Genomic DNA, 22,373 nt, shown 5'->3' with positions numbered 1-22,373 from the left:
TGGAGCTGAGCCATCCCTGTCTCTCTGGGACTGTGCTGTTCTTTGTAGTGGGACTGTTTCCTTTTTCTGGTTTGATACTATAATTTTCCTTTCACGCCCGTGGGAGGTGGTGTGCTCCCCAGTGTTCAGGTGCCTTAAACATGGGTTGCAGGGTTGTTCTCGCCCAGGATGAGCTACCTGCCACACAAACGTTTGCCCTCTCCAGAACAGATGGGTCAGCTGCCGTAGCCTTCCCAGCAAGGCGACCTTGGATCTCTTGCCGCTTCTCAGCTTGGGCAGAACGAAGCAGTCTTTTGTCCTTGCATCTCGGGGCTGGCTAGTTTAGTACCTGTGATTTTCTGGTTTCCTGGACTTCCCCAGTGACTCCAGAGCTACAGCCTGGACCAAGGAGATGAGACAACGTCCTTCTGCTCTCTGCTACATGTCCTGGTTGAAACAGCCACGATGACGGAGCTTTGGTCCAGATGGAGCCTGAAGGCAGATCTCCAGAAGCCAACTTGTTTCTGGCCTTGCTGGAGAGGAGATGGCTTGTTCTGACAGCATGGACTTCGGATCGAAAAGAAAAAATATATGTATTGAAACAAGCTCAGGGTTTCTTGAGGAGTCAGAGTTCATCACCTCTTCCTGCCGAGGAGTCAGTCGATGGGGAAGGAGGCGGCTGGCATGGGTGCTCTGCGGAAGAGCAGGCTAGAGCCACGGAACAGCTGCCCCTGAGGAGGAGAGAGAGCCCAGGGTCAGGGCAGCCGTGCCGAGACCCGGCTGGGGAATTGCAACTGGTTTAGCAGGGAACGACTCGTGTCCACTGCAGGGCTGCACGGCCTGAGCACCCCAGGTTGCTACAGAGAAGAAAGCGGGGTTTCAGCCCTGTGGGATGACTGGTGGAGAGGGGCAGAGCCACCTCGCTTTGCTGTTTGCAATGCACTGGCTAAAAGTTTGCGGGCTGCAAGCTCGGGGTATGTAACAGGCAGAGCGGTTCTGCCGTGCCTGGTACCAGAGCCAAAACTGGAGGGATGGAAACAGGTTACAGACCATGCCAAAGATGTGTCAGGCACTTTTTGGGCAGCACTGGAGACCTCAGGAAGGAGCAGGGGGAGTCCAAAGCCCTGCGTGTGCCCTGCTCCCTCACCTGAGCACTGAGGTACCTCCAGCAATGGATCCAGGATGTAAACGCAGGAGCATAGGGAGGGAGGCCGGCGCGCAACCTGCATGGCAACAAGAAATAGCTGAGATGGTCTGTACAGATGTCACATTATCCAGACAGGTAACACAAGAGCAGCAGTAAGTGTAAGTGAGGACACAGAAACAGTGTCTGCACCAAGCTGAAGGCCAAATGACTAGCTCGTTATTTACAATGCAACAGATCATGTAATTTAATTACCCCTGGAGTGTACAAACAAGGAGTGTTACCTGGATACATTAAGAGTCCAGGACTGTACACTGTATCTACACCTTCAAGAGCGAGCAGATATCGAGAAAACACTACACCAGCGGCTTGAATCCAGCCCCCTTCCCACAAGCACAAATGCAGAAGACTTCTTGCAGCAGTGGGATTGGGGAAGTGAGCTCAGTCCTGCTCCTGTCTGCACCCGTTGCTGCATTAAGAGCTTTGCTTTCCCTCGTGCTGCTCCCCAGAGCCAGCACGGTCCCTTTGATCCCTTCTGCCTCTGGTCTAGTTCAGATTGGCCCACACCACCACGACTCTCCCTATTTCTCTCCACTTGAGCTTTTAAGCTGCTCTTGTCTGTGCCCTCTGATCTAAAATTATAAGCAACCTGGGACAGGAAACAAGCCAACTCTGCGAGGTGCCGTATAGTTTACGGTTCTGCATGAAAGCTTTGCAATTGTTAGCAGAGGCTTGAGACAACAAGGGGCTGGAAGAAAGGAAGGAAAAGCCTTAGATCTCAGTGTGACGGACATACCCACAGTTGTTCACTGCCATGAGATCTCCCACGAGAAGGAATGGGTACGTCAGCATGCTCACGGCGATCTGAAAGCATAGAAAACTGGTAGCCTCTCTAATGTTCATCATGTCAAAAAAGCCACTTCCAGCTTTTGCATGTTAGCAAAGTTATCCTCATCTCTGGATATGAAGGACAGACCAGCCTTTGCCCCCAGACCACGAGCTCCTACCTCGCAGCAGCAGGAAGAGGAGAAATGACACGGCAGTTGCCTACATACCCCCATCACGAATTTTGTGTAGCTCCGGATCACCAATGCCTGGCTGAACTGGAAAGAGAAACCAAAGGGATTGTGGAGGAGGTGGATGACACCAGGCTGTCACTGTCATTATGGGACATCACTCGGAGCTTGAGAGGATGGGCGTGGGGCAGGGGAAGAAGGCAGAAAGCAATGGTAACCACACTGCATCCCAGCGGAGAATCAGGGAAGACATTTGCTATCAAATCTGATCCCCTACACTGGAGCTGAAACACAGCCCTGAGCAGACACTGCACCTTTAGCGCTCTTACAGGGCTTTATCCAAAGCCCACTGTCTGTATTAAATTAGCCATTAACCCCCTCTTTACTCCTTGCAACTGCAAGTGCTTGGTACGGGCCCCCTAAACCCTCCATTGGGCACTTCCACTCACATTATCGTCCACGGCATAGGTGTTGATAAAGTGAGCCAAGAGGTTGCAGCACCAGAGGAAGATGACATCACCCAGGATGTGAGGGACTAAACCGCTGCAATGGCAAAAAGAGGGACGTGAGGTGCAGAGGGTCCCAGAGCTGCCTTCCAAGGTGCCCAGCCCTCCCTCCCTCCCTCCACCAGCGCAGAGGAACCCCACTCCCCCGAAATGCATCTTTACTTTGGGAGGAACTGAAGGGAGAAGGGGAGATTTCAGGGAAGAGTTCTCCCGGCCTTCAGACAAGGTCCTACATGTGCTGCCAGCTGCTCCGGCCAGGAGGTGCTCTGGAGTAGGAAGTTTGGGATCTACCATTTGGGCACGACTCAACCAAGTCCTCTTGTTCTAGCCCAAATCTCTTCTTGGCCCAGCTCCTGCTCTGAAACCGAGGTGAGACACAGACGAAGTGGTTTCCGTTAAGCTTGTTCTGCAGATGCTCTTCTGGATGCAGAATGAGAAGTTCATCTCTTTGTGGAATTTCTCTCCTTTTAAAAATGAAAATGAGGGGGGTTGTTCCTGCAAAACCTGCTCTACTGCAAAGTGGGATTAACTGGGGGCAGCACTCCAGTCCCTGGTTTTCCCCATCCCTGCTGCCGCCTGAGAGCACAAGGACATGGGGCGATGTGCTGCTTTGGCTTACAGCTCACGTGAGCCAAAGCACCCCCAGCTTCTGCAGCTAATGGCACTAAAACATTAACAAAGCGTTTCAGAGGGTTTCTCCAGTTTGTCAGAGCTCCCGCAGCATCAGTCGCACCAGCACAGGCGTCGAGCACAGGGTCTCCTGCTTTGGCTGTGCAGTTGTTCTGCTGTAAAAGGATCCAGGGGTGTTTTAAACCTGCCTGTTTCCCCAGCAGATTCTGAACACCAGCCTTCACTGGGCTGAAAAGAGCCGCTTCCAAGCACGCTAGTCCCAGTCATTGGTTTCTTCCCAAACACAATGCTTGTCTTTGGAGCAGGGGACTGATTTTCTTTCATGCTGGGTTGCTGCAGCAGCAGAACAGCAATTGGGACTGCATGCTCTGATCCAGCCTGCTTCACTTCCTTGGTGTTAGGGGTTATACTTTTCGGAAATAAGCTGTGTATTGTCAAGGCCCCGGCAGCCCTGGAGATGCAGCCGAGGTCTCAGGGGTAGGCACAGCAGAAGTCTTCAATAGAACAGCTGCTGGCTTAAAAGATGCAATACATGACAGCAATGGACAGGACAAAGAAATCGAAGCTCTCTGGTCCCAAAGAGATGGTCTGCTTTGCATTTAGCGTTCACCCTTTGTAAAAAATCCTTTCTCAAAATCGAGCCTGAATCGGACTCCTGAGCTGTTGCAGATACAACAGGGGCTTAATAAAGTCCAGAAACAGAGGGCTGGTCAAGGCCTGGGCCGGGCAGCCACATAAGTAAAACTTCACCCATCTGTTGATTAGAGAATGCGATTGTTCCATTTGCAATAAGGATCCCATCCCTCTCTCTCTCTCTCTCCTCCATCATCAAAGTAATGATGGATGCTGGGCCTGAGTTTATGGGATGACTGGAGACCAGGGGTCTGGGAGGTGCAGAAGGGCTCAAAAAACCAAATTCATTTGTGCCACAACTCTCATGCCTGGCAAGATGTCCAAGATCTGAACTAGGAATATTTTTAGGAGATGACAAGTCACTAAAAGCTGAAACAGCAGCAGGCAGATGAGGAAGCCTGCACGATGTATGGTGACGTGACCCAGCAGGAAAAACCCCAGTGCTGGAGAGCTGGGACAAGCCATCTTCAAGCTGGCCACGTGCAGCAGTTTTGGAGCCCAGGGAACATCTTTCCGGGCTGCTGGCAGGCAGGAGGCTGCTGTAAATACGAGGGGAAGCAAGGTAAGTCTGTGCCCTGAAAAGTCTTTATCTCTAGCCAGGCACACATCCAGCACAAGCGTTGCCGCTGTTATTGCTGCACTGTTACAAGGCCATGAGAAATAAGTGCACCACAATGATCTGAAGGGGGCAGATGTGTTTGGGTTGCGTTAGGAGGGCTGAGAGCAGAGAAGCAGCAGTTTGGTCCTACGGATGCAGTCTGGTTTCCCTTCATAGCAGTGTGATTTCTTAAAGGGGTTGTAGAGCACATATAACTTCAGAGCCCTCCTGAGACATTTTGGGTCATGTTAAAGCCTTTCCTGTGAACTATTAAGTTTAATTAGGCTACCAACAGTGTTTATTTTATGTGGAGGAAGGGAATGCGGCAGCTCCTTTCAGGTTATTTCCTCAGGAGGTGAAGGAGAGGGAGGGCTGCTGGACATTGTGCTCTGGCCATGCCCCATGCACAGGGAATAGCCCAGAGGAACCTGTATTTAACGGAGGAGACTTGGGGCTGCGCAGCTCAGCAGAGAAGCTATGGGCTGCAAAAGGAAGATGCAGTGACCCTCAACTGATGGGGCCTCTGCAGACCCCTGGCCCTTTCTCTCCTTGGGAAAGGATAGGGCGAGCCCCCCTGCGATTGCTTGCCTCTTCCTGATGCATTCATGTTTCATCTGAAGGCCCAAATTTTGTGATTGCAAAGCCAAAGACATCAGGCCTGAAAACCCCTCCTGAAATTTCAGAGCTGCCTTTACAATTATTGATGTAATAAAGTGAGTTATCTCCCCGCTGGGAGTGGAGGCAGCAGGTGGTTCTGCTTTTATAGACATGTGGAGAAAAAAAAAAAGGCAAGAAGGATTAACTAAGGGTTCATGCAGAAAGGTGTTTGCTAGACTTCCACTTCAGCAATGCCGTCAATTCGCCATGCTTCGTAAGTGGCTGGAAGCACCTTTCAGCTCCTTCTGGTCCAGGCAGTGCTGCCGCTGAGCCAGGCAGCATCACGTTCCCGCCATACAGGCAAACCTGCTGCCAGCACAAACCACCTGCTCATTACAAGCACCCAGGGTGCTCGTCAGAGGAATGCGCTTCTTATACAGGCCCTGGCTTTTATTTCAACAAGGGGTTTCATTGTTGCACTTGATCTTCATGCCTGTTGCACAAACAAATGCTTTAAATGGCCCTTCACTGAAAGACAAAGAAGTGTCAAGGGGAAAAAGAAAGGTAAGAAAAAATACAGCGTTTTCTCTGGGCTCTGAAGCTTTGATTGAAGACAAGATCTGGGGCAAACTTAATGGTCAAACTGGAGTGCTGTCAAAGGCACAGATTTAATCTGTGCTCATGGGAGCGATGTGAGAGTCCCAGGTCAGACAAGGTTTTGGATGGGGGGAGCTCAGCACGACTCTGAGGCTGGCAGAGTGGCCAGGAGAGCCATCGATGCCTTCAGAATACCGGAGAAAATATTTAAACAACTCACGTACATAAAGAATCCCAGGATCCCTTCTTCCTTAAATATCCTGCCAATGGCGCTGAAGATGCCGCTGCCGAGAAAGGAGAAGAGCTATAAGCGTGCAGGGGTTGCTCTGTCTCTGTCATGTGCACTCTGCAGCCACCAGCCACAGAATTATGTCCCCCCTGAGCCACTGCACCAGCAATGCAGCAGGCAGCTCCGTTCTCCTCCTCCTCCTCAACCCAAGGGTTGTGTTTGCACTCTGCCAGTCTGCAATAACGCCTGGGACAACATTCAGCTTGCGGACAACTGTTTAAATGCTGAAGCTAGAAAAGCTCTGCTTGGCTTTGTGCAAGTGAATACCTGTCCCGCAACCACGGCACATAATATGCTTCAATTAGGCTGATCCTCAGCCCAAGAACCCTGTCCTGCCTCTGTGACCTCACACTGGCAGTTGTGGGTTAGCTGCAATCATGTCTAGCATGCTTTCGGGTGGCTGTACGTGTAGTTTTGCCTTGTAGAGAGGCAGGTATTACTGAAAAAGGCTTGGAAAAATCTTGCAGGCTAGCAGGGCTGCAGCAATTCTTTGTATTGTCCACTCTGCCTCCCTGCTGACTTCCTGTTCCGTTACCACCTAAAGCAAAAAGGCACGAGACTGCAGGATCAGCAAGGTGTGTTGCAGCCACCAAAACCTCCATGGGCACAAGGTGGAACAGAGGCATGCTGGGGAGAGAGCCCAGCCTTCCCCTGCAGCCACCCACCCTCTAACCACGGCTCAGATTCACTTTTCAGTCTCCCAAACCTCCTGGGTTTCCACATCCCCCATTGCCTGGGAATATCTGGCACTGCTGACTCCCGGACTCTTGCTTCAGTGTGCCCAAACCCTTCAGAGCTGCAGCCACTCACCTGTATTTGACTTCCCGGCCTATGAACTGGACCATGCAGCGCATAGAGATCACTAGGAGGAAAGAAACACAGGGCTGACAAAGAAACAAATCCAGTTTGGGTTGCAGCAGATGTGAAGGAACCCTTCTGTCCTCCCTTCCCTCCACTCGCATCACCTCCAGCTTCTCTCGGAGACCCTCATCACTGCAAGACTCATTAGAAACCAGAACTCTCCCCTAGTCTGTAAGTCACGGGAAGGATTGCTGGCCCTAACCCCAACGGGATCTCTAGGACAAGCTCTTGGATGAATGGGAAGAGAGCACCTCGCCGCTCGCCCGGGTTAGTCCCTGAAGGCCGACCCGAGCGTCAGCCTTGCCAAGCAAACACTCAAGACCTCCATCTGTTCTGTGCTTTCGTACGAAGCCGTTTCTGATAGAGAAGCACATCGAGTAAACAGGGTTTTGGGGTGATCCCCAGCCAGGGCACGGCTCCTCATGTGGGAGAGGGCTGCCAGGCAGAGGGACAGGACTCACCGTGCAGCGGATGTGAGACAACCCGGGACACACACTGCATCATCATCTCATGAGATGTCTGGGAAGGGGAGAAAAAAACCACACCTGTATGAAAAGCTGTGCTGCTTCACCTGCACAGGTCAGGCCCTCTTCCTTAGTGACGTGAAACCCATTTTGAGTCCCTTTTTTTGAAATCTGTTGCTCGTGGTAAATCTCTATTCCTAAAAAATATTTCACAGCTGGCCACAGAGTGGTACTAAATGCCACGGCCTTTTTACCCAGAATTTCTCCCCAAGTAATTTCATCCACAAACCACAGCTTAAGCTTCCTTTGCTCTCCAGGCACATCCCCAATGCGATCTCCCCCATCACTCATTAACATGCAATATCCATTTCTCACCTCTTCCACCACTTTCCTAAAGGAGGTTTTCACATCATCCTTGTTAGAAACGTGCTCCATGTCCTCCAGTGGAAAGGCCTGAGCGGGGAGAGAAGACACATACGGTCAAAACTGATGGAGATGCTGATCCACAAACTCTCATGTCTGAGGACAGGAGGAAGGCACAAGCAGGTGTGCTCTAGATGGGAAGAGAAGAAAAACGGGCAAGAAGAAACACAGGAGAAGGAAGGATGGAAAGTAAAACAGGGGAAGAGAGGAGGTCATGAAACAGCTTATGAAAGATAAAAGGCAAGTGGTTGTTCACATTAAATTAAAATTGATTAAAAAATAAGTTTTAGGGATATAGGCAGTGTTCTCCTGTCCTGAAGGACTATTCAGAGCCCTTAGGAGAGGGACAGGCACTTTATTCCTCCACGTGCAGTCGTGGCTAGGTGCAGGCACATGCCGGCTTCCCTGGTGCTGCTGCAGTAGCACCGGCCAACCCAGCGAGCTGATTTATGGAAAGAGAAGCCAACCTTTACCTTCTTCACGCTCCCCCTGGTGATGGTTGATAAAGTGCTTGAGATGAGGCGAGGAGTAAGGCCGCGGAAGAGGCCTCTTTTCCCATCCACTTCTACAATGTGTCTGGCTGGGTAAGAAAACACCAGGTTGCCATCAGTTGGGAACCGGCTGACTCGTGGAGAGCATCTCAAACACCTCCGGCGTTCAGCCGAAACTGCGCTGGAGCTCAGCATGGCACAGCAGCTGCTCTGTGGTCCCACCATAAGTGATTTAGTACAACAGTCCAAAATAAATTTCATAGAGGATGCAAAGAATCCTTAAGTATTCTCTGTCACATCTGTCTAATCTGAAAGGATAGCTCCAGTCTTTTGGGCTACTTTTCATCTTTTGATTGTCCCTCCGTACCCTGGTTCAGTCCAAACTGCCTTGTAGCTCTTTCAGGTGAGCAAAACAATCTCACGTGTGGTGCCACCTCCTTCCTCCACCTTGGGGGGTCAGACTCAGGGTAAAGACAGATCTCACAAACCCAGGTTCAGTTCCTGCCCCACCACCTTCTCCCCAGCAAACTTCCTCAAGTCTCTGGCCAAAATAACCAAAAAAGCCCACGGATCCAATTTCTTCCTGGTATAACAAGGTGGAATATAAGCCACCATGTGCTTGTGGGTACCAACTGCTCCTGCCCCCCCATCCTCTGCTGTCCCAAGGGAAGCCGGGAAGGCTCTCACCATCTCCATCACGCAGTGCTGTAAATCCGTTGGGAAAATGCATCTTCTGCATGAGTGTTTCCAGCCCTGGGCATTCCAGGATGGGTTTGCCGTGCTAACGTACTGCTCCTGCACTGGGTCCCCCCCCACCCTGTGGGTACTGCTGTCCCATTTGGGGATCAGCCCAACTTTTTTTTTTTTTTACTTCTAAACATATTACCTTCCCTTTTCTTGGTATTTCTGTCCCTTTAGGACTCCATTTACAACACAAATGAGCAGGGCAGGGGGGCAAGTTATTGCAGGGCTGTTCTGTAGCAAAGAAAGGCGCTTTGCTCTAACACACGCAAAACCCTCCACCAACAAACCTACACCACCTAAACCCCTGCCACCCCCTCCGCTACGGTGCAAACCCAGAGTAACGTGCCATGGGAAGAGGGATGCAGCACCAGAGCCACCCCCTCCTTGACCCAACAACAGGTAGGTAAATCTGATGGTTTTGCAACTCGTTTTATGGCTCATTGCAGCTATGGGATGATCCCAAGGGGATGCGCGAGTGCTGCTGGAGGGCAGCTCGGTCGACCTGGCAGGTTCCAGCCCCATTTTTGGGCAGGTCCTGGTGCTGGCAGGGAGGGACGTTCCCTCACCGTAGGTGAAGAAGCCGGGCAGGTACAGGACTTTCCTTCCCAGCACGTTTCTTCCAACGGTTGGAGGTAGTGGCTCATGCCCAACCTGCAAGAGAAACCCCGTGAGCAGGTCCCTGCTCTGGTGTTCCCGAAGCTCCCGGCCGCGTGGCCTCGGTCCTGGCATCCGCGAACTGCCGAAGGGCCACGTCCCCCCCCCCGTCACCTTCTGATACATGTGGATGCCATGACTTGAGCAGTCCCTTTCCTGTCATACGAGGGTCCCTAGGGAGCAGGGGGTCCTCACCCCTCCCACCTTATGGGGGGCCCTCTTACAGAGGGGTTCTCAGGATACCCATGCTATAGGGGTTTCCCATCCCTCCTTATATAGGAGTCCCGATCACAGAGGGTATCCTCATCCCTCCCATTTCAGAGGGGTCCCCACTCTATAGGGTGTCCCCATGCCCTGGCACAGGAGGGGGTCCCAATGCCCCTGCCCTAAAGCGGGGTCCTCATCCCTCCAATACAGAGAGTCTCCTATTCCCTGTTATACAGAGGGTCCCCGTGGCAGAGGTATCCTCAGACTTCCCCGTTTCACAGCTGCCCTCATCCCCCACCGTGAGACAGGGTGACCTCAGCCCTGTGACATGCGGCGGTCTCGTTACATGGGGGTCCTCCCATTGCACGGGGTGTCCCGTTATAAAGGGCGGGCTCCATAGGGACCTCTTCCCCCCGTCACACCGAGCTCCCGATCCCCCGTTACACATGGGGTTCCCGTCCCCCCGGTGCTTCCCCCTCTGCCCCCCCCCCCCCGTCTCTCCCCCGCCCCGGCGGCCCCGGACCTGGACGAGCAGCTTGACGTAGAGCAGCGGGTGGCTGGCGGCGGCCAGCCCCGCTCCCAGCACCACGAACAGCCCCTCGGCGCCCTCGGCCCGGGCCGCCCCCGGACCCGCCGCCGCCCGCCCCGTCACACCGCCAGGGGGCGCCCGTGCCACCGGGGGCAGCAGCGGCTCCGCCGCCGCCATGGCCCCCGCTGCTGCCACTGCGCATGCGCCGACCCCCGATGCGTCACTGCGTCATCGCGTCACCGCGCCGGGCGGGGTGGGCGGAACCATTGAGTGAAGGGCTGGGGGAAGGCGCGGGCGGAACCATGGCGGGAGGGGTGGCGGAGGCACGGTGTGAGGGAGGGGACGGGGCGGCCATGACAGGCCGCGGCAGGGCAGAGCTCGGCTCGGGAAGCGACGGTCGGCCGAGGGCTCTGACAGGGAAGGAGGGAGGCAGCGAGGCTGCGGGGCGCAGGGGGAGACGTGGCATGGGGGGGGCTGTGCCATGTGCTCTGCTTTCCCGAGGGCTTTCCTCAGAGGGTTGGACACACGCAGGGGGTTGTCTCTGGGGCCTGTGGCACCCGCCAGCCTCTCACCCACGCCCTCCCTCCCTCCCTCCCGCCATCCTTCTCCCACAGCGGGTCCCTTCCAGCCCCTCATAGCACTGGCACTGTTCAGGCTCGTGTACAGCCCAGGAGGGGCAGCCCGGGGCTCCAGCGCGTGGTGGGACTCGGCCCACCCTGTTGCGGCAGCTCCAGCCTCTTGCCCAGCTTGTGCCCTTGCACCATCCCCGCTGCTGCTGCAGGCTCGGTTATTCTGCCAGTGTGGGGCACACAGCAATGTCGCCCCAAGCTGAACAAATTCCCAGTGTTTTTTTCAGCGTTTCTCCTATTTGCAACCTGCTGCGCTTCCTCTTTCCTTTTGAGGCCAACCCAGAGAAAAGCTCTCCCACCACTGTAAGGACAGCGGATGGTCTTCACCCTGTGCAAATCCTTCTCTCCAAACAACATCCTGGGTCCCAGGAGCACCTCAAAGCAGAGAGCAGGGAGAGAAGAAAGGAACCGCAGCCATCAGCACCCTCCCTGCAGCTCCCTTGCCCCCGGGACAGGCACCCAGCTGGTGCCATGGAGGGAGAGGCCCATAATCGTCGGACGGTGTTGAACCTGGTGGCTGTGTTTGAAGAGCACTGGTAAGGAGAGAGAGTCCTGGGCTCTGTGGGTGTGTTAGGACTCAACAGGACGTGGGTCTTGGAAGGAAGGAACCCACTGTGGAGGTGGTTTGGAGGCTGTGGAGAAGCTCACTAGGCAGTTTGCTATTCTTTAGAACTTGGAACTGTCCCGGTGCCTTCCTCCTGCTGCGGGTCATGGGCAGAAGTTTGAAAATCTCAGTGGGATGGGACTAACTGCTGGAGGTTTTTGTGCCTGGCTCAGGGTTAGGTTGTGGTATGCCTGTTCCCTCCGTGCTCAGCACCTTTGCAGTCAGCCTGGCTGGTGAATGGTTTTTCCCCTGCTGCTGGGGAAAAAGGAGTTTGGTTTGCAAATATGTAGGCAGGGGTCTTCACTGAGAATTAACTTGAGTTTACTTGAGGCACTGCTTGAGTGTCTGGGAGGATCTGAGCCTCAGGCACCAGCCTCAGACTATCCACTTGTTTGCAGCAATATGACTCCTGGCAAGAGGAAGAGAAAGCATTGTGTTAAGGGGAGAACAAGTTCTTTTTGAGCAGCAGGGCAGCCACATAAAACAACACTTTCACTTGGAGCATGAGCGGGACCCGCAGGCAGAGTGTGCCAGGGTTGGAGCGAGGGGCTCTGCCTTGCCCCTGGTGTAGAAGTAATTCTGAGGCTTGGGGCGAGTCATCATGGTGGTCTGTGCCTCAGTTTCCCCATCTATTGAATCAGACTAACAAGTCTTGCCATTCCTTGTATCAGAGAGCTGCTCTCAGTGAGCCTTAATGAGGCTGGGTGGTTGGGCAGATGAGTTTTGCAGCACTTCCTAAAGATGGGCAGGCACGAGATTTCCTTCTGCTTTGGGAACTTCATCTGCATCTCTGCTGCACGCTTTGCCCTGGGCTTTGTCCTCTGGATGGCTCCAGAGCGGTGTGGTTGTCCCCATGGTCCCACAGTCAAAGTTTGACCTGTAATGTTGTTGCATTGGAACCATTTACAGCATTTAGTCTGCCTCCATTTCACTGCTGTAGTGTGTTTGTTGTTTATCGTGAACCATGAGTTTGGTTTAGAGGAAATAAAAGTAACTTAACAACTTTCAGGGGAAGCTGGGGAACCTGGAAAAATAAGTTTTCTGGAACAGAAAACAGCTTAGCCGAAGTCAGCACAAATAGAAAGAGAGAAGTTCCCTGTCAGATCTCAGCAGTGGGTTTGGACTTTCACAGATCAAGGGGAGGGACAGATAAAGCCTCTCTGTTACGTGCAGGGATGTGCCAACCCCCACAGACAGGAGGGGATGTGTGCATGGCTGTGGATGCACTCCCAAGCTCACAGACATGTGGGGATGGACCCATCATCCTCTTCAGATGAGTGTCTGCCACTCAAGTCATCTCCTATCCTCAACTTAGCAGTTTTATATCCAGTTTCATCCCAATTTTCCCCTCTTCCTCATCCCACTCCTGTCTGCAGGCCACAGGTGGATGTCTTTGCAGTTTCTGCTCAGAGCAATTTACCACAGGGACCAGCTCTCTGATGACAGACAACACGACCTGTGCCCTGTGTTCTCCCCCATGGCTGCTCTGGACCCGTTTTCCTTGTGTTTGTCAGAAAAGGGAAGAGAGAAAAACCACCAAACAACTACACCTCTGCAAAACCACTTACACAAACCCTCCTCTTGGCTATTTGGCTTTTAAAGCTTCGTGCCCAAGGCTGCTGGCTCCCTGCTTTGGCTTTGCAGAAAGCCAGAGCTGTGCACCACAAAGGGCAGGGCTATGGTTCAGGCATTAATGGCTGTGGACGAGCAATGGCTGGGGGTGGCATAAACAGCAGAGTTGTGCTTTTCTAGAGCAGGACAGGGAGGTACTGGGAGGAGAGGGGCTGGATCCTGGAGGATGTATGGACTTTAAGCCCCGAGGTTGTGTCAGCAGGGTTGTAGTGTAGCAAAGCAGCGTCAGCGCTGGGGTGCTGCTGTGTCTTACTGCCTTTGCTCAAGGACGGTGGCTTTAACCTGGGCCTGGGAGCTGGGTGGGCTGCGCTGTGCTGGGGAACGAGTGAGCTGATCGTGCTGATTCCTCCATGGCAGCACTGGCAAATTTCCCTGGAGGGATCAGCAGGCTCCGCACAGCCAGGCTACCCCTGCAACCAACCAACCCCAGCAGCTTCCAGCACCCCCTGCCAGCCTCTCACAGATGGCTACCAGGCATGAAGCAGAGCAAGAGAATGAGGAGGAGCAGCAGGGTCGGCGGGGGCTCAGCTTCAAATGCCTCCAGTCTTTCCGACACAAGATCAGTGAGGACAACTGGAGGAGGCAGCAGGACCCAGACCTCCGGCCTGGCAGCAAGGTAAGCTCTGGAGGCGACTCAGGTGGGTACCCGCACTCAGGCAGGGAGTCATGTGGGCTGGATCGGAGCTGAGGTCTCTGCAGGTCCCTCCCCTGTTGTGGGGGTCGGATGCACAGGTGGGCCCAACCAGGTCTGTCCCAGGGTGTCGCTGGGGCTGCGCTGCCCTTTGCCAGCTGCAGACGCATTTCTGCAGGACTGCATTCAGAGGCCTTGGTGTAATTGCAGACCATGGGGTTAACCCACCCCGCCTCGCTCTGCGGGATCGCTAGCCCTGTATTGCTCTGGGAGAAACAGGCACAGAGAAAGGGGTGACCCAGGGGGGCATGAGCCAGGCTTCCTGACAGCCCCAAGCCAGCTTTGTTTTCACCTTTGTTTTTACCACATGCTTTGTTGAGGTCCTTCCCTTGCCCTCACACGAAGCAAGGTCCAGTTTGATGCTGGGCTGTGGGCTGTGAATGCTGGGAACAGATCTGAATCCCCTGAGGCTGGTAAGGACAGCTTGCATTGCAGCCCATAAGACTGACCCCTTCTCCCGATGCAGGAACCAGAGGAAAAGAAAATAGCTCTGGAGCTGCTGGAGACAGAGCAGGCTTATGTCAACCGCCTCCACCTTCTTGACCAGGTGAGCTGGGGAGCAGAGGGGCCCCCACCAGCACAGCTCAGCCACCTCATGCTGACAAACAAGGCAAGACCACAGCACGGCTTCATGCTGTCGCAGTTTAACCCCAGCTGGCAACTAAGTCCCACACAACCGCTTGCTCACTTACCCCTGGTGGGATGCGGGAGAAAATCAGAAGAGTAAAAGTGAGAAAACTTGCAGGTTGAGATAAAGGCAGTTTAATAGGTAAAGCAAAAGCCACACACACAAGCAAAGCAAAACAGTCTCAGGGAACGAATGGGGTCCTCAAGCCTCTTCCTGACCCTTTTTATTCGCCCCTTCTTTCTTCCAGATATTCTATACAGAGCTGATGAAAGAAGCCAAAAATGGGAAGACAGTCCCAGAGGAGGTGGTGAAAATGATCTTCTCCAACATCTCCTCCATCTATCAGTTCCATGCCAAGTTCTTCCTGCCAGAGCTGCAGAAGCGCATGGAGGATTGGTGAGCTGCAGGAGGGGAGGGCAGGACACCTGGGTTGCCCTGCCAGAATGGGGGCACAGTGATGAATTTGGTCTCCCGCCAGGACTGGAGAGCTTGGCCTGTTTTGCTCCTGATGTCTTTGTGCTGGAAAGCACTTCCTTAGAACACTCTAGCCCACATCAGGGTATTTCTGAAAAAGGGAGTGACATCTCAGGTGGTTTAGGGGTGTCACCAGGCATGAATGGCCCAGGATGGCTGCAAGCTGAGGACATTCCCATTCTGGAGAGCGGGAAGTTTTATGGGGATGTAGCAAGTCACAGTGGTAAAATCCTCTGTGCACAAGCTGCCCCTTCGCTTTATCCCTCACTGCCTGTCAGCCCCACTGGACTGAGGCCACTGCTGGTCTGCGGTTCCCTCCCACAGGAGCTGTAACCCACGGATCGGGGATGTGATCCAGAAGCTTGCACCGTTCCTCAAGATGTACGGTGAATACGTAAAGAACTTCGACAAGGCTGTGGAGCTCATCACCATCTGGTCAGAGAAATCCCCACCCTTCCAGGAGCTCATTACTGACATCCAGGTAACAGGCCATGGTAGGGTGGGGGACCACAGCAATGCTCCCCAAAATTCAGGGAGAAGCAGTGGAGGTTGAGAGCTGCCTCGGTCACTGTTTCTCTCTCTGTGCGCGGTGTCTCTCCCCAGAAGAGGAAGGTCTGTGCTAACCTAACGCTGCAGCACCATATGCTGGAACCTGTGCAGAGGATCCCGCGCTACGAACTCCTCCTGAAAGATTACATCCGAAAACTACCATCCGAGTCCCCAGACCAGGAAGATGCAGAGAGTAAGGGCTCTGGCTGGCTCTCCCTGCTGTGGGGAGTGGTGGGGTGCATTTGTAGGGGAAATGGGAGCTCCTGATGTTGTACATGGGCATTAGGATACCTGGGTTCTCTCACCAGCTGCCCTGTGCCCTTGGATAAACCTCTCGGTCTGACCCTTCTCTAGGGGGGACAGGGATTAATCTGCCCTTTCAGGGTCTGTGGAGGTCAGCGGGGAAGGTCGGTGGTGGTTTGGGATAAGGACAATCTCTCCTGAGCATCCCCCAGGGAGACCTGCAGTGACCTACGGATCACAGCAGCTCCCAGCCCTGCTGGGATGGAGTGATAAACGAGCGGGCTGGCTGTCCCCCAGGACCCCACAACGCCACACCACACAGTCTGGCCGGACCCAGATGCTTGCACAGTGTTCAGGGCCATTCTGGTTGTGTCCAGGGGAGGGCAGCAGCCACCGCACGTGTGTCTCCCCCGTGAGGGAGAGACCCAGGGGTTTTCTCCCACAGCTCCCTAGCAAGTGTTTAATCTCCACCCTTTCTCTTCTTGTTGCAGAGGCCCTGGAGATGGTTTTCATGGTGGCCAAGCACTCAAACGCAGCTATAGCCGAGATGGTGAGTGCCTGACCCAGCTGGCAGTGCTTTGCGGCTCACGGCACAGTGATTTGCCGGATTTCCTCATGGCCTCGTACTGTGTGACCCAGTGGAGCACAGCCCTGCCCTGAGCGGAACAGGAGCACTCTGGGTTCAGCAGAGGAGGTTAGACCCTGCTCTTGATGCCTGATCCCATTGCCCCGAGCCTGGGGAAGTCATGTCTGCCACATCAGCCGTGATGTGATCGGGTGGTTTGAGGATGAGAGCTGCTCTCAAAGATCAGTCTGGGGTGAGAGAGCTGTGCCACCTCTCCTGGTACTCGGTAACTGGTGTGGGAGGTGGGGATGGAGGGGACCCAGGGGTGACAAGGTTGTGGCTGCTGAGCTCCCCACGGCAACAGATCCTTCTGTTTCTCCCAGGAACGACTGCAGAACCTCTGGGCGGTCTATCAGCGGCTGGGCCTCGAGAATGACATTATAGATCCCTCCAACGAGCTGATCAAGGAGGGCCCAATCCAAAAAATCTCCACCCGTACCAGCAGCACGTCGGAGAAGTACCTGTTCCTGGTGGGAGCTGGGATGTTCCTGGCAGGGAGCAGATAGGATAGGAATGGGGAGAGGGGTGGTACAGCCCAGCCAGAGTGTTGCTGAGTCCTCTGTACACAGAGGGGATGAATTCAGAGCTGGGGGGTTTGAGCCCCCCCAGTGCAGGACAGCCTGTATAGGACATGGCTGGGAACCTGCTCGTCCCCTGGGCACAGCAGCCCTTGGGGGATGCCACACTCCCAGAGTGGTTCGCCTTTGCAGGGTGGGAGAGGGCTGGGGCACAAGCAGTTGCTTTTTAGGCTGGATTCTTCTCAAGGACCAGCTCAGCCCAAGGGGGTGAAGGACCCTAGATGCCAGGGAAGCCCCCAGTTCTGAGCAGCAGGAGTTGGGCTCCAACCAACCTTCTTCTCCCTGCTGCCCAGTTCAACAACATGCTGCTCTACTGCGTGCCCAAGGTAATCCAGGTGGGTGCTGAGTTCCAGGTCCACCTCCGCATCGATGTGGACGGCATGAAGGTGAGAGAGGCACCTTGTCTTTGTGCTTCCCCGAGACCCTGGCTCATGGAGGAAGGTCTTCGTGTGCTGAAGGTAGGTTCAGCTGCTCCACGTCCTTTCTTCGGTCTCTCTCAGGTGCGGGAGCTGAAGGACACGCAGTTCCCTCACACCTTCCTGGTCTCAGGAAAGCAGCGGACGCTGGAGCTGCAAGCCAGGTAAGGGGAAGGATGACGGTCCTGCAGACCCTCGGGGAAGAGGGACAATGGTTTATCCATGTCCCTTTTTGTACCCAGGTCTGGGGAGGAGATGGACGCCTGGATCAAGGTACCACTCAGTGCTGGAAGAGGTGGCAGATCTCACTCACCCCAGCTGGATGCCAAGTTGGGGCATCCTCCCCAACTGCCTCTCCAGCCCTGCCTTTCCCTCTAGGCCTTCCAAGATGCCATTGACAGGAAGGAGAAGAGGAGTGAGACCTTTAAGACAGCACTCTATGGACTGGAGACCCGCACCCCTGCATTGAAGGTAACCTTCCTGCCCTCCCCATGCCTTGCCTACCTCCAGCACCCCCCGTGCACAGAAGCTCAGGGAGAGCCCACCTTGCTGTGCCTCCGTTTCTTAGCTAAAAAGAGCTGGGCAGGGAGGCTGCGGACAGGGAGAAGGGCTGAGGAGGGGATAGGGTGAGAGCAGAGGGGCTGGGACCACCGAGACCATGGCTAGCTATCCCCAGCGATGCCGTCTCCCACCCCCAGACAGAGGAGCTGGGCCGCCGAGCCCCACAGTGGGTGCGGGACAACCTGGTGACCATGTGCATGCGCTGCAAGGAGCCCTTCAACGCCATCACACGCCGGAGACACCACTGTCGAGCTTGTGGATACGTGGGTCACCCTGTCCCCGCTCTCCTCCCTCCTGGCCTGCTTGCCCCAGTGCTGCTGGCGCAGGAACGCACCTCTCCTTATGCCTTGTACCCCCATACCGCTTTCCCTGGGCTTGGGGCTGCTCCTGCCTCTCAGTTCCGTATGGAGTTGTCCCTGGGGTCCCCCAGCCCTGCCCCAGTCCCACTGGTGTCCCTGTCTGGTGGTTGTAGGTGGTGTGTGCTCGCTGCTCAGACTACAAGGCCGAGCTACAGTATGATGGAAATCGCCTGAACCGTGTGTGTCAGGAATGTTACGTCTTCCTGACAGGGCATGTGGTGCCTGAGGACCGGGAGGGGAAGCACAAAGGCATCCTGGAGGTGAGCTCTGCCCCCTGCGCCCGCCCTCCTGGCAGCAGGAAGAGTGGGAGTTGCTCCCACAGCAGCCGGGGGTGCCTGCTGATTGTGAGGTGGACGTGTGAAACCCCCTCCCTCGCACTCTGTGAGCCTTGGGACAGGGTATCCGGGGCTCCCTCTGCCACAGAATCTCAGCTGGACCCTCACAGCCAGGACCGCCCCTGGCCTGCCCCTGGTTTGAGGCGAATTGTGGAGTGGGCAGGGAATTTCCCTGGAAATGACCTTTCTGCCTCCTGCATGGGATATTTAGGGATTTGCTTGTTGGTTTTTTTGGCAGAAAGAAGCTGCAGAGGTATCAGGCAGGAGTTTGTTGTGCAGTTCCCTGCAGCTGCTGGACAAGAACGGCAAGGGAGGCACACGAGGATGGTTCGTGATCCCCCAGGATGATCCCCTTGTGCTGTACATCTACGCGGCCCCCCAGGTAAGGCCAGGCTTGGTTCCATCTGCAAGGGACAGCCCAGTGTGCCCGTCCCCTGCCTCCCACCACTGTTTCCACTCTTGGCAGGACGTCCGAGCCCACACCTCCATCCCACTGCTGGGCTACCAGGTGAGGGACCTGCCCCAGGGCGACTCCCGCCACCTCTTCCAGCTGGTGCAGTCCCGGCAGGTCTACACCTTCATGGCTGACAGCAAGGAGCTGAAGCAGCGCTGGATGAGGACCATGGCGCGCTCCGCCGCAGGGATCACGCACCCGGAGGAGGGTGAGGATGCGGACTCCTGTGACGAAGCAGAATGAGGCCGTGCCCACCTCCTGCTCACGGCTGGCTTTGGGCAGATTCTCGACCTCTCTGCATTTGGGTTTTTTGTCATGAAAAGGGCAGGGAGGGGCATGTTTGCCACCATACGGACAGGCTGGATCCCCCTTCCCCTCCCTCCATGCTCTCCGCACTGGACAGAGACATGGAGGTACCCAAGCAGTGAGGTGAAGGGAGAGCCAGGGGGTTTGGGGGAGCCCTGCACCCCTGCAGCCAGCCTGGCCCCAGCCTGCTGTGCTGTGCTGCTGGCTGCCGCCCGAGGGCAGCAATGCCTCGGCCTTCCTCCCTGCCTCGCCCCAGCGGATGGTGCAGGAGGGATGAAGCATCTGTGGAATTGGGACTGTGATGATAAATCCTACTTGTAACCCCTGTGTGCAGTCTGAGGAGCCTTTTTTGGGGGTGTGTTTTCCAGAGCGCCCCATGGGATTGTCACCTGAGCCCCACATTGCCTTATCTGTAACCAGTCCCAGTCTGGTGCCCTGCAGAGAGCCAGCTTGTGGCTCACCCTCACCCTGCTAGGGCCCTGGTGCTGGCTTTAGGATGTCCCTCTCCCAGCCTGTCACCACTCCTGGCCTCACATTGCTGCAATCTTATGGCGTGGGGGTACCCCTCAACCACAGACATCCCCAGCCTGTGTTGCTGAGCCAGCCTGCGATCCTGCCTGTCCCAGACTTTCCCTGCACCTTTTCCTGCCCACCAGCACCTTCCACCCTCATAGCTCTCTGTCACCCATTTCCTGAGGGGGAAATGCTCTGGGGCAACGCTGAGTTCACACAGGTGGTTCTGCCACACTGGTGCAGGACAGCGATGCTGAGGAGACACGAGGGGGGATTCCCCTCTCCATCATCAGCATAACAAGCACGCCTGGTCATTTTGCCCAGTGCTGCAGGCTGAAGCCCCACATTTCTCTCTCTGCATCCTCTTGAGCTCCCCAAAACCGTTGCCTGGGCAGAAGTTGCCATTTCTGAGCCATGGGATGCGGGAGCCCCATGCAGGGAGCTGGGGGAGCCAGCTGTCCCCAGCAGGCAGGGATGGCTGTCCCCAGCAGGCAGGGATTGCTGCCTGCACCTGGATCCTGCAGCAGCTCCAGCCTATCAGAAATACAGCAGCCTCGGACAGGGCCCAGGGGTGTCATGGGCTAAACGGATCCATGGAGAGCCGGAAGGGAAGCGAGTTGCAGTTGGATACTGCAAACAAGGACAACACTCAGGGAAAGGATGGGGAGCAAAGATGAACCACAGCCGTCACTACTACGGGGGGCATTGGGGAGCTGGGAGGAAGCTGTGAGCATCCTCTTCCTCCCTTCATCTGCTCAGCCCATCCCAGGAGAGGGCAAACTATGGTGGCTTTATCTCCTCCAACTTAAGAGATACCATCAAGAAGGGGGAGAGGAGCTCCATGTCAGGGGCAGAGCTCTGCCAAACCAGTTGCCCCTCGGGGTACCACCTGGCACAGGGGTTTCCGGAGACACCCCAAAACTGCCCACTTCCCACCACCACCTCGTGTGAAGGGGAAACCCCAGCACCCCTGGAAAAGCCAGGGAGCACAGCGTGCTGCTGGGGGGGAAGCGACGAGCAAGGGGAAGCCCACAGGGCTGGAAGGTTCTGTGTGGTGGCCTTCCGCCTCAGCGTCACCCTTGTGTCAGCGAGGAACAAAACGAGCCCGGAGCGGGGAGCTGCCGTCAGCCCGCGGCTCATGAATGGGCCTAAGAATAGATTTCCTGTTTACCCAATGAGAAATCGCTTCTGGGGCAGAGGGCACCTGGGTGCTATTTTTACCAGCTCCTTTCTACATCCCTCCTGGCTCCCAGCTGCTCTCAGGGACCACTGCCCCGCTGCAGCGTCCGTGTGTGCTGGGGGAAAGGGGCTGCCGGGGAAGAGAGGCTGCCGAGGGCTGGACGGGCAACGGGGCACCGGGGCAGGTTACTGCCTCGGCATCATGCCATCCGTGAAGGCGGCTGGCTGGGAGACAGCATCGCTCAGCTGCCCCGAGCATCCGTGGTGGGAGAACTAACTCACAGGGTCTTTTGTGATTCCCTCACTCTGTTCCCCCCCCAAAAAAAGACATTTTTGCACCCAAGATGTGTAGTAAACACACTGATGAATTTTTCTCTTCCCGTGCTTTTTTGGTCACCAGTTGTGTCACAGCGATGGTCAAGCAGAGCAGTTTGGCCTCTCGCATCCCCACACAGAAAGCAAAACCCCATGAAGAAGTCACGGTTTCCTATTCTCAAGAATGAGGAAGGCTTGGAGGCTGTTTACTGGAATCCCACCCTCCCCGCAGCCTCTTCTTGTAAGCGCTGACCAAAATACGTTGTGAAACCCGCACACTGCAGCTATGCTGGGGGCCGGGCCACCCCTCATTGAGAAAAAACAGCCCACGGCGAAGGGGAACGGGCGCAGGTGCGGCCGCTGCTTTGCAGAGGCTTTGTTGTCCTGCGGTCATCCCAAAACCTGGGTACCACACCCCTGCTCGCCCCGCGCTGCAGGAAAGGGGATGCAGAGAGGTTCAAGGGCACAGAAGTACGGGGTGCGTGGTGGTCCCTCCCTGCGCCCCGCTGCGGGGCTCTGTGTGGTACAATCCCCCCCTGCGCCCCAGGAAGGGGCTCGGCAGGTCCTGGGGCTGGTTCCTCCACGTGCCCCCCAGGCAGGGGGTGGGATCCGGTCCGGGTGGGCCCTATGAAACCCCATGCCCCCAGCCTGCAGCTCTGCGGGGCCTGGGAGCTGCTCTGTGGGATGGGGGCTCTTGCTCTATAAGGACAGGCTCGATAAGGGGTATCTCTACAGAATAGGCGTTCCCCGTCTATAGGGACTGTTCTCTTGGGCATATTCTCTTGCTTACTAATTGCAGGTCCCTATAGGGGCTGCACTCCGCTATGTAAGATGGGCTTTCCTGCTCTGTAGGGGCTGGTCTCTAGAGGATGGCATCCCTGGGACAATACCTCTTGCTCTATAATGCCTGGGGTTGGGCT

General features: G+C 55.4%; 2 protein-coding genes across 5 annotated transcripts; one reads left to right on the top strand and one right to left on the bottom strand.

Annotated features, from left to right (window-relative positions):
* Window positions 1–218: 218 nt before the first annotated feature.
* On the bottom strand, window positions 219–10,578 carry MTCH1 (mitochondrial carrier 1). 2 transcript variants are annotated; one of them, XM_075776149.1, is made up of 12 exons: window positions 10,357–10,578; window positions 9,539–9,623; window positions 8,211–8,317; window positions 7,690–7,767; window positions 7,312–7,369; window positions 6,800–6,851; window positions 5,925–5,984; window positions 2,589–2,682; window positions 2,179–2,226; window positions 1,920–1,987; window positions 1,053–1,202; window positions 219–710 (listed from the first exon to the last, which is right to left on the bottom strand). In XM_075776149.1, the coding sequence occupies exons 1-12, from the start codon at window positions 10,537–10,539 to the stop codon at window positions 605–607; spliced, it is 1,089 nt and encodes a 362-aa protein (XP_075632264.1). In that variant the 5' UTR covers window positions 10,540–10,578; the 3' UTR covers window positions 219–604. The 2 variants fall into 2 exon arrangements, with proteins under 2 accessions (XP_075632264.1, XP_075632265.1); XM_075776150.1 differs by having other exon boundaries at window positions 1,127–1,202.
* Window positions 10,579–10,676: 98 nt separating this feature from the next.
* On the top strand, window positions 10,677–19,771 carry FGD2 (FYVE, RhoGEF and PH domain containing 2). 3 transcript variants are annotated; one of them, XM_075775895.1, is made up of 17 exons: window positions 10,677–10,692; window positions 11,265–11,527; window positions 13,585–13,843; window positions 14,385–14,465; window positions 14,794–14,942; window positions 15,345–15,501; window positions 15,624–15,762; window positions 16,304–16,362; window positions 16,761–16,907; window positions 17,309–17,401; window positions 17,516–17,595; window positions 17,674–17,704; window positions 17,810–17,902; window positions 18,130–18,255; window positions 18,465–18,611; window positions 18,925–19,068; window positions 19,153–19,771. In XM_075775895.1, exons 2-17 carry the CDS (start codon window positions 11,463–11,465, stop codon window positions 19,381–19,383), a joined length of 2,001 nt encoding a protein of 666 aa, XP_075632010.1. In that variant the 5' UTR covers window positions 10,677–10,692; window positions 11,265–11,462; the 3' UTR covers window positions 19,384–19,771. The 3 variants fall into 3 exon arrangements, with proteins under 3 accessions (XP_075632010.1, XP_075632008.1, XP_075632009.1); XM_075775893.1 differs by lacking the exon at window positions 10,677–10,692 and having other exon boundaries at window positions 10,709–11,527; XM_075775894.1 differs by lacking the exons at window positions 10,677–10,692; window positions 16,761–16,907 and having other exon boundaries at window positions 10,709–11,527.
* The last annotated feature ends 2,602 nt before the right edge of the window (window positions 19,772–22,373 follow it).

The sequence above is a fragment of the Balearica regulorum genome, chromosome 25 (assembly GCF_011004875.1).
Source record: "Balearica regulorum gibbericeps isolate bBalReg1 chromosome 25, bBalReg1.pri, whole genome shotgun sequence".
Lineage (NCBI taxonomy): Eukaryota > Metazoa > Chordata > Aves > Gruiformes > Gruidae > Balearica > Balearica regulorum.
The sequence above is the reverse complement of the archived record's forward strand: the minus strand, read 5'-3'. Positions and strand labels throughout refer to the sequence as shown.

Excerpts from the sequence above, each read along its gene's own strand:
- FGD2 (XM_075775893.1), top strand. The coding sequence starts at position 11,178 with ATGTCGCCCCAAGCTGAACAAATTCCCAGTGTTTTTTTCAGCGTTTCT. Across the intron at positions 11,528-13,584 it reads GCTGTGTTTGAAGAGCACTG|CACTGGCAAATTTCCCTGGA; the intron begins GTAAGGAGAGAG and ends CCTCCATGGCAG. Across the intron at positions 15,763-16,303 it reads AGACCAGGAAGATGCAGAGA|AGGCCCTGGAGATGGTTTTC; the intron begins GTAAGGGCTCTG and ends TTCTTGTTGCAG.
- MTCH1 (XM_075776149.1), bottom strand. The coding sequence starts at position 10,539 with ATGGCGGCGGCGGAGCCGCTGCTGCCCCCGGTGGCACGGGCGCCCCCT. Across the intron at positions 8,318-9,538 it reads GCCCGGCTTCTTCACCTACG|CCAGACACATTGTAGAAGTG; the intron begins GTGAGGGAACGT and ends TTTCTTACCCAG. Across the intron at positions 7,370-7,689 it reads TTAGGAAAGTGGTGGAAGAG|ACATCTCATGAGATGATGAT; the intron begins GTGAGAAATGGA and ends TCCCCTTCCCAG.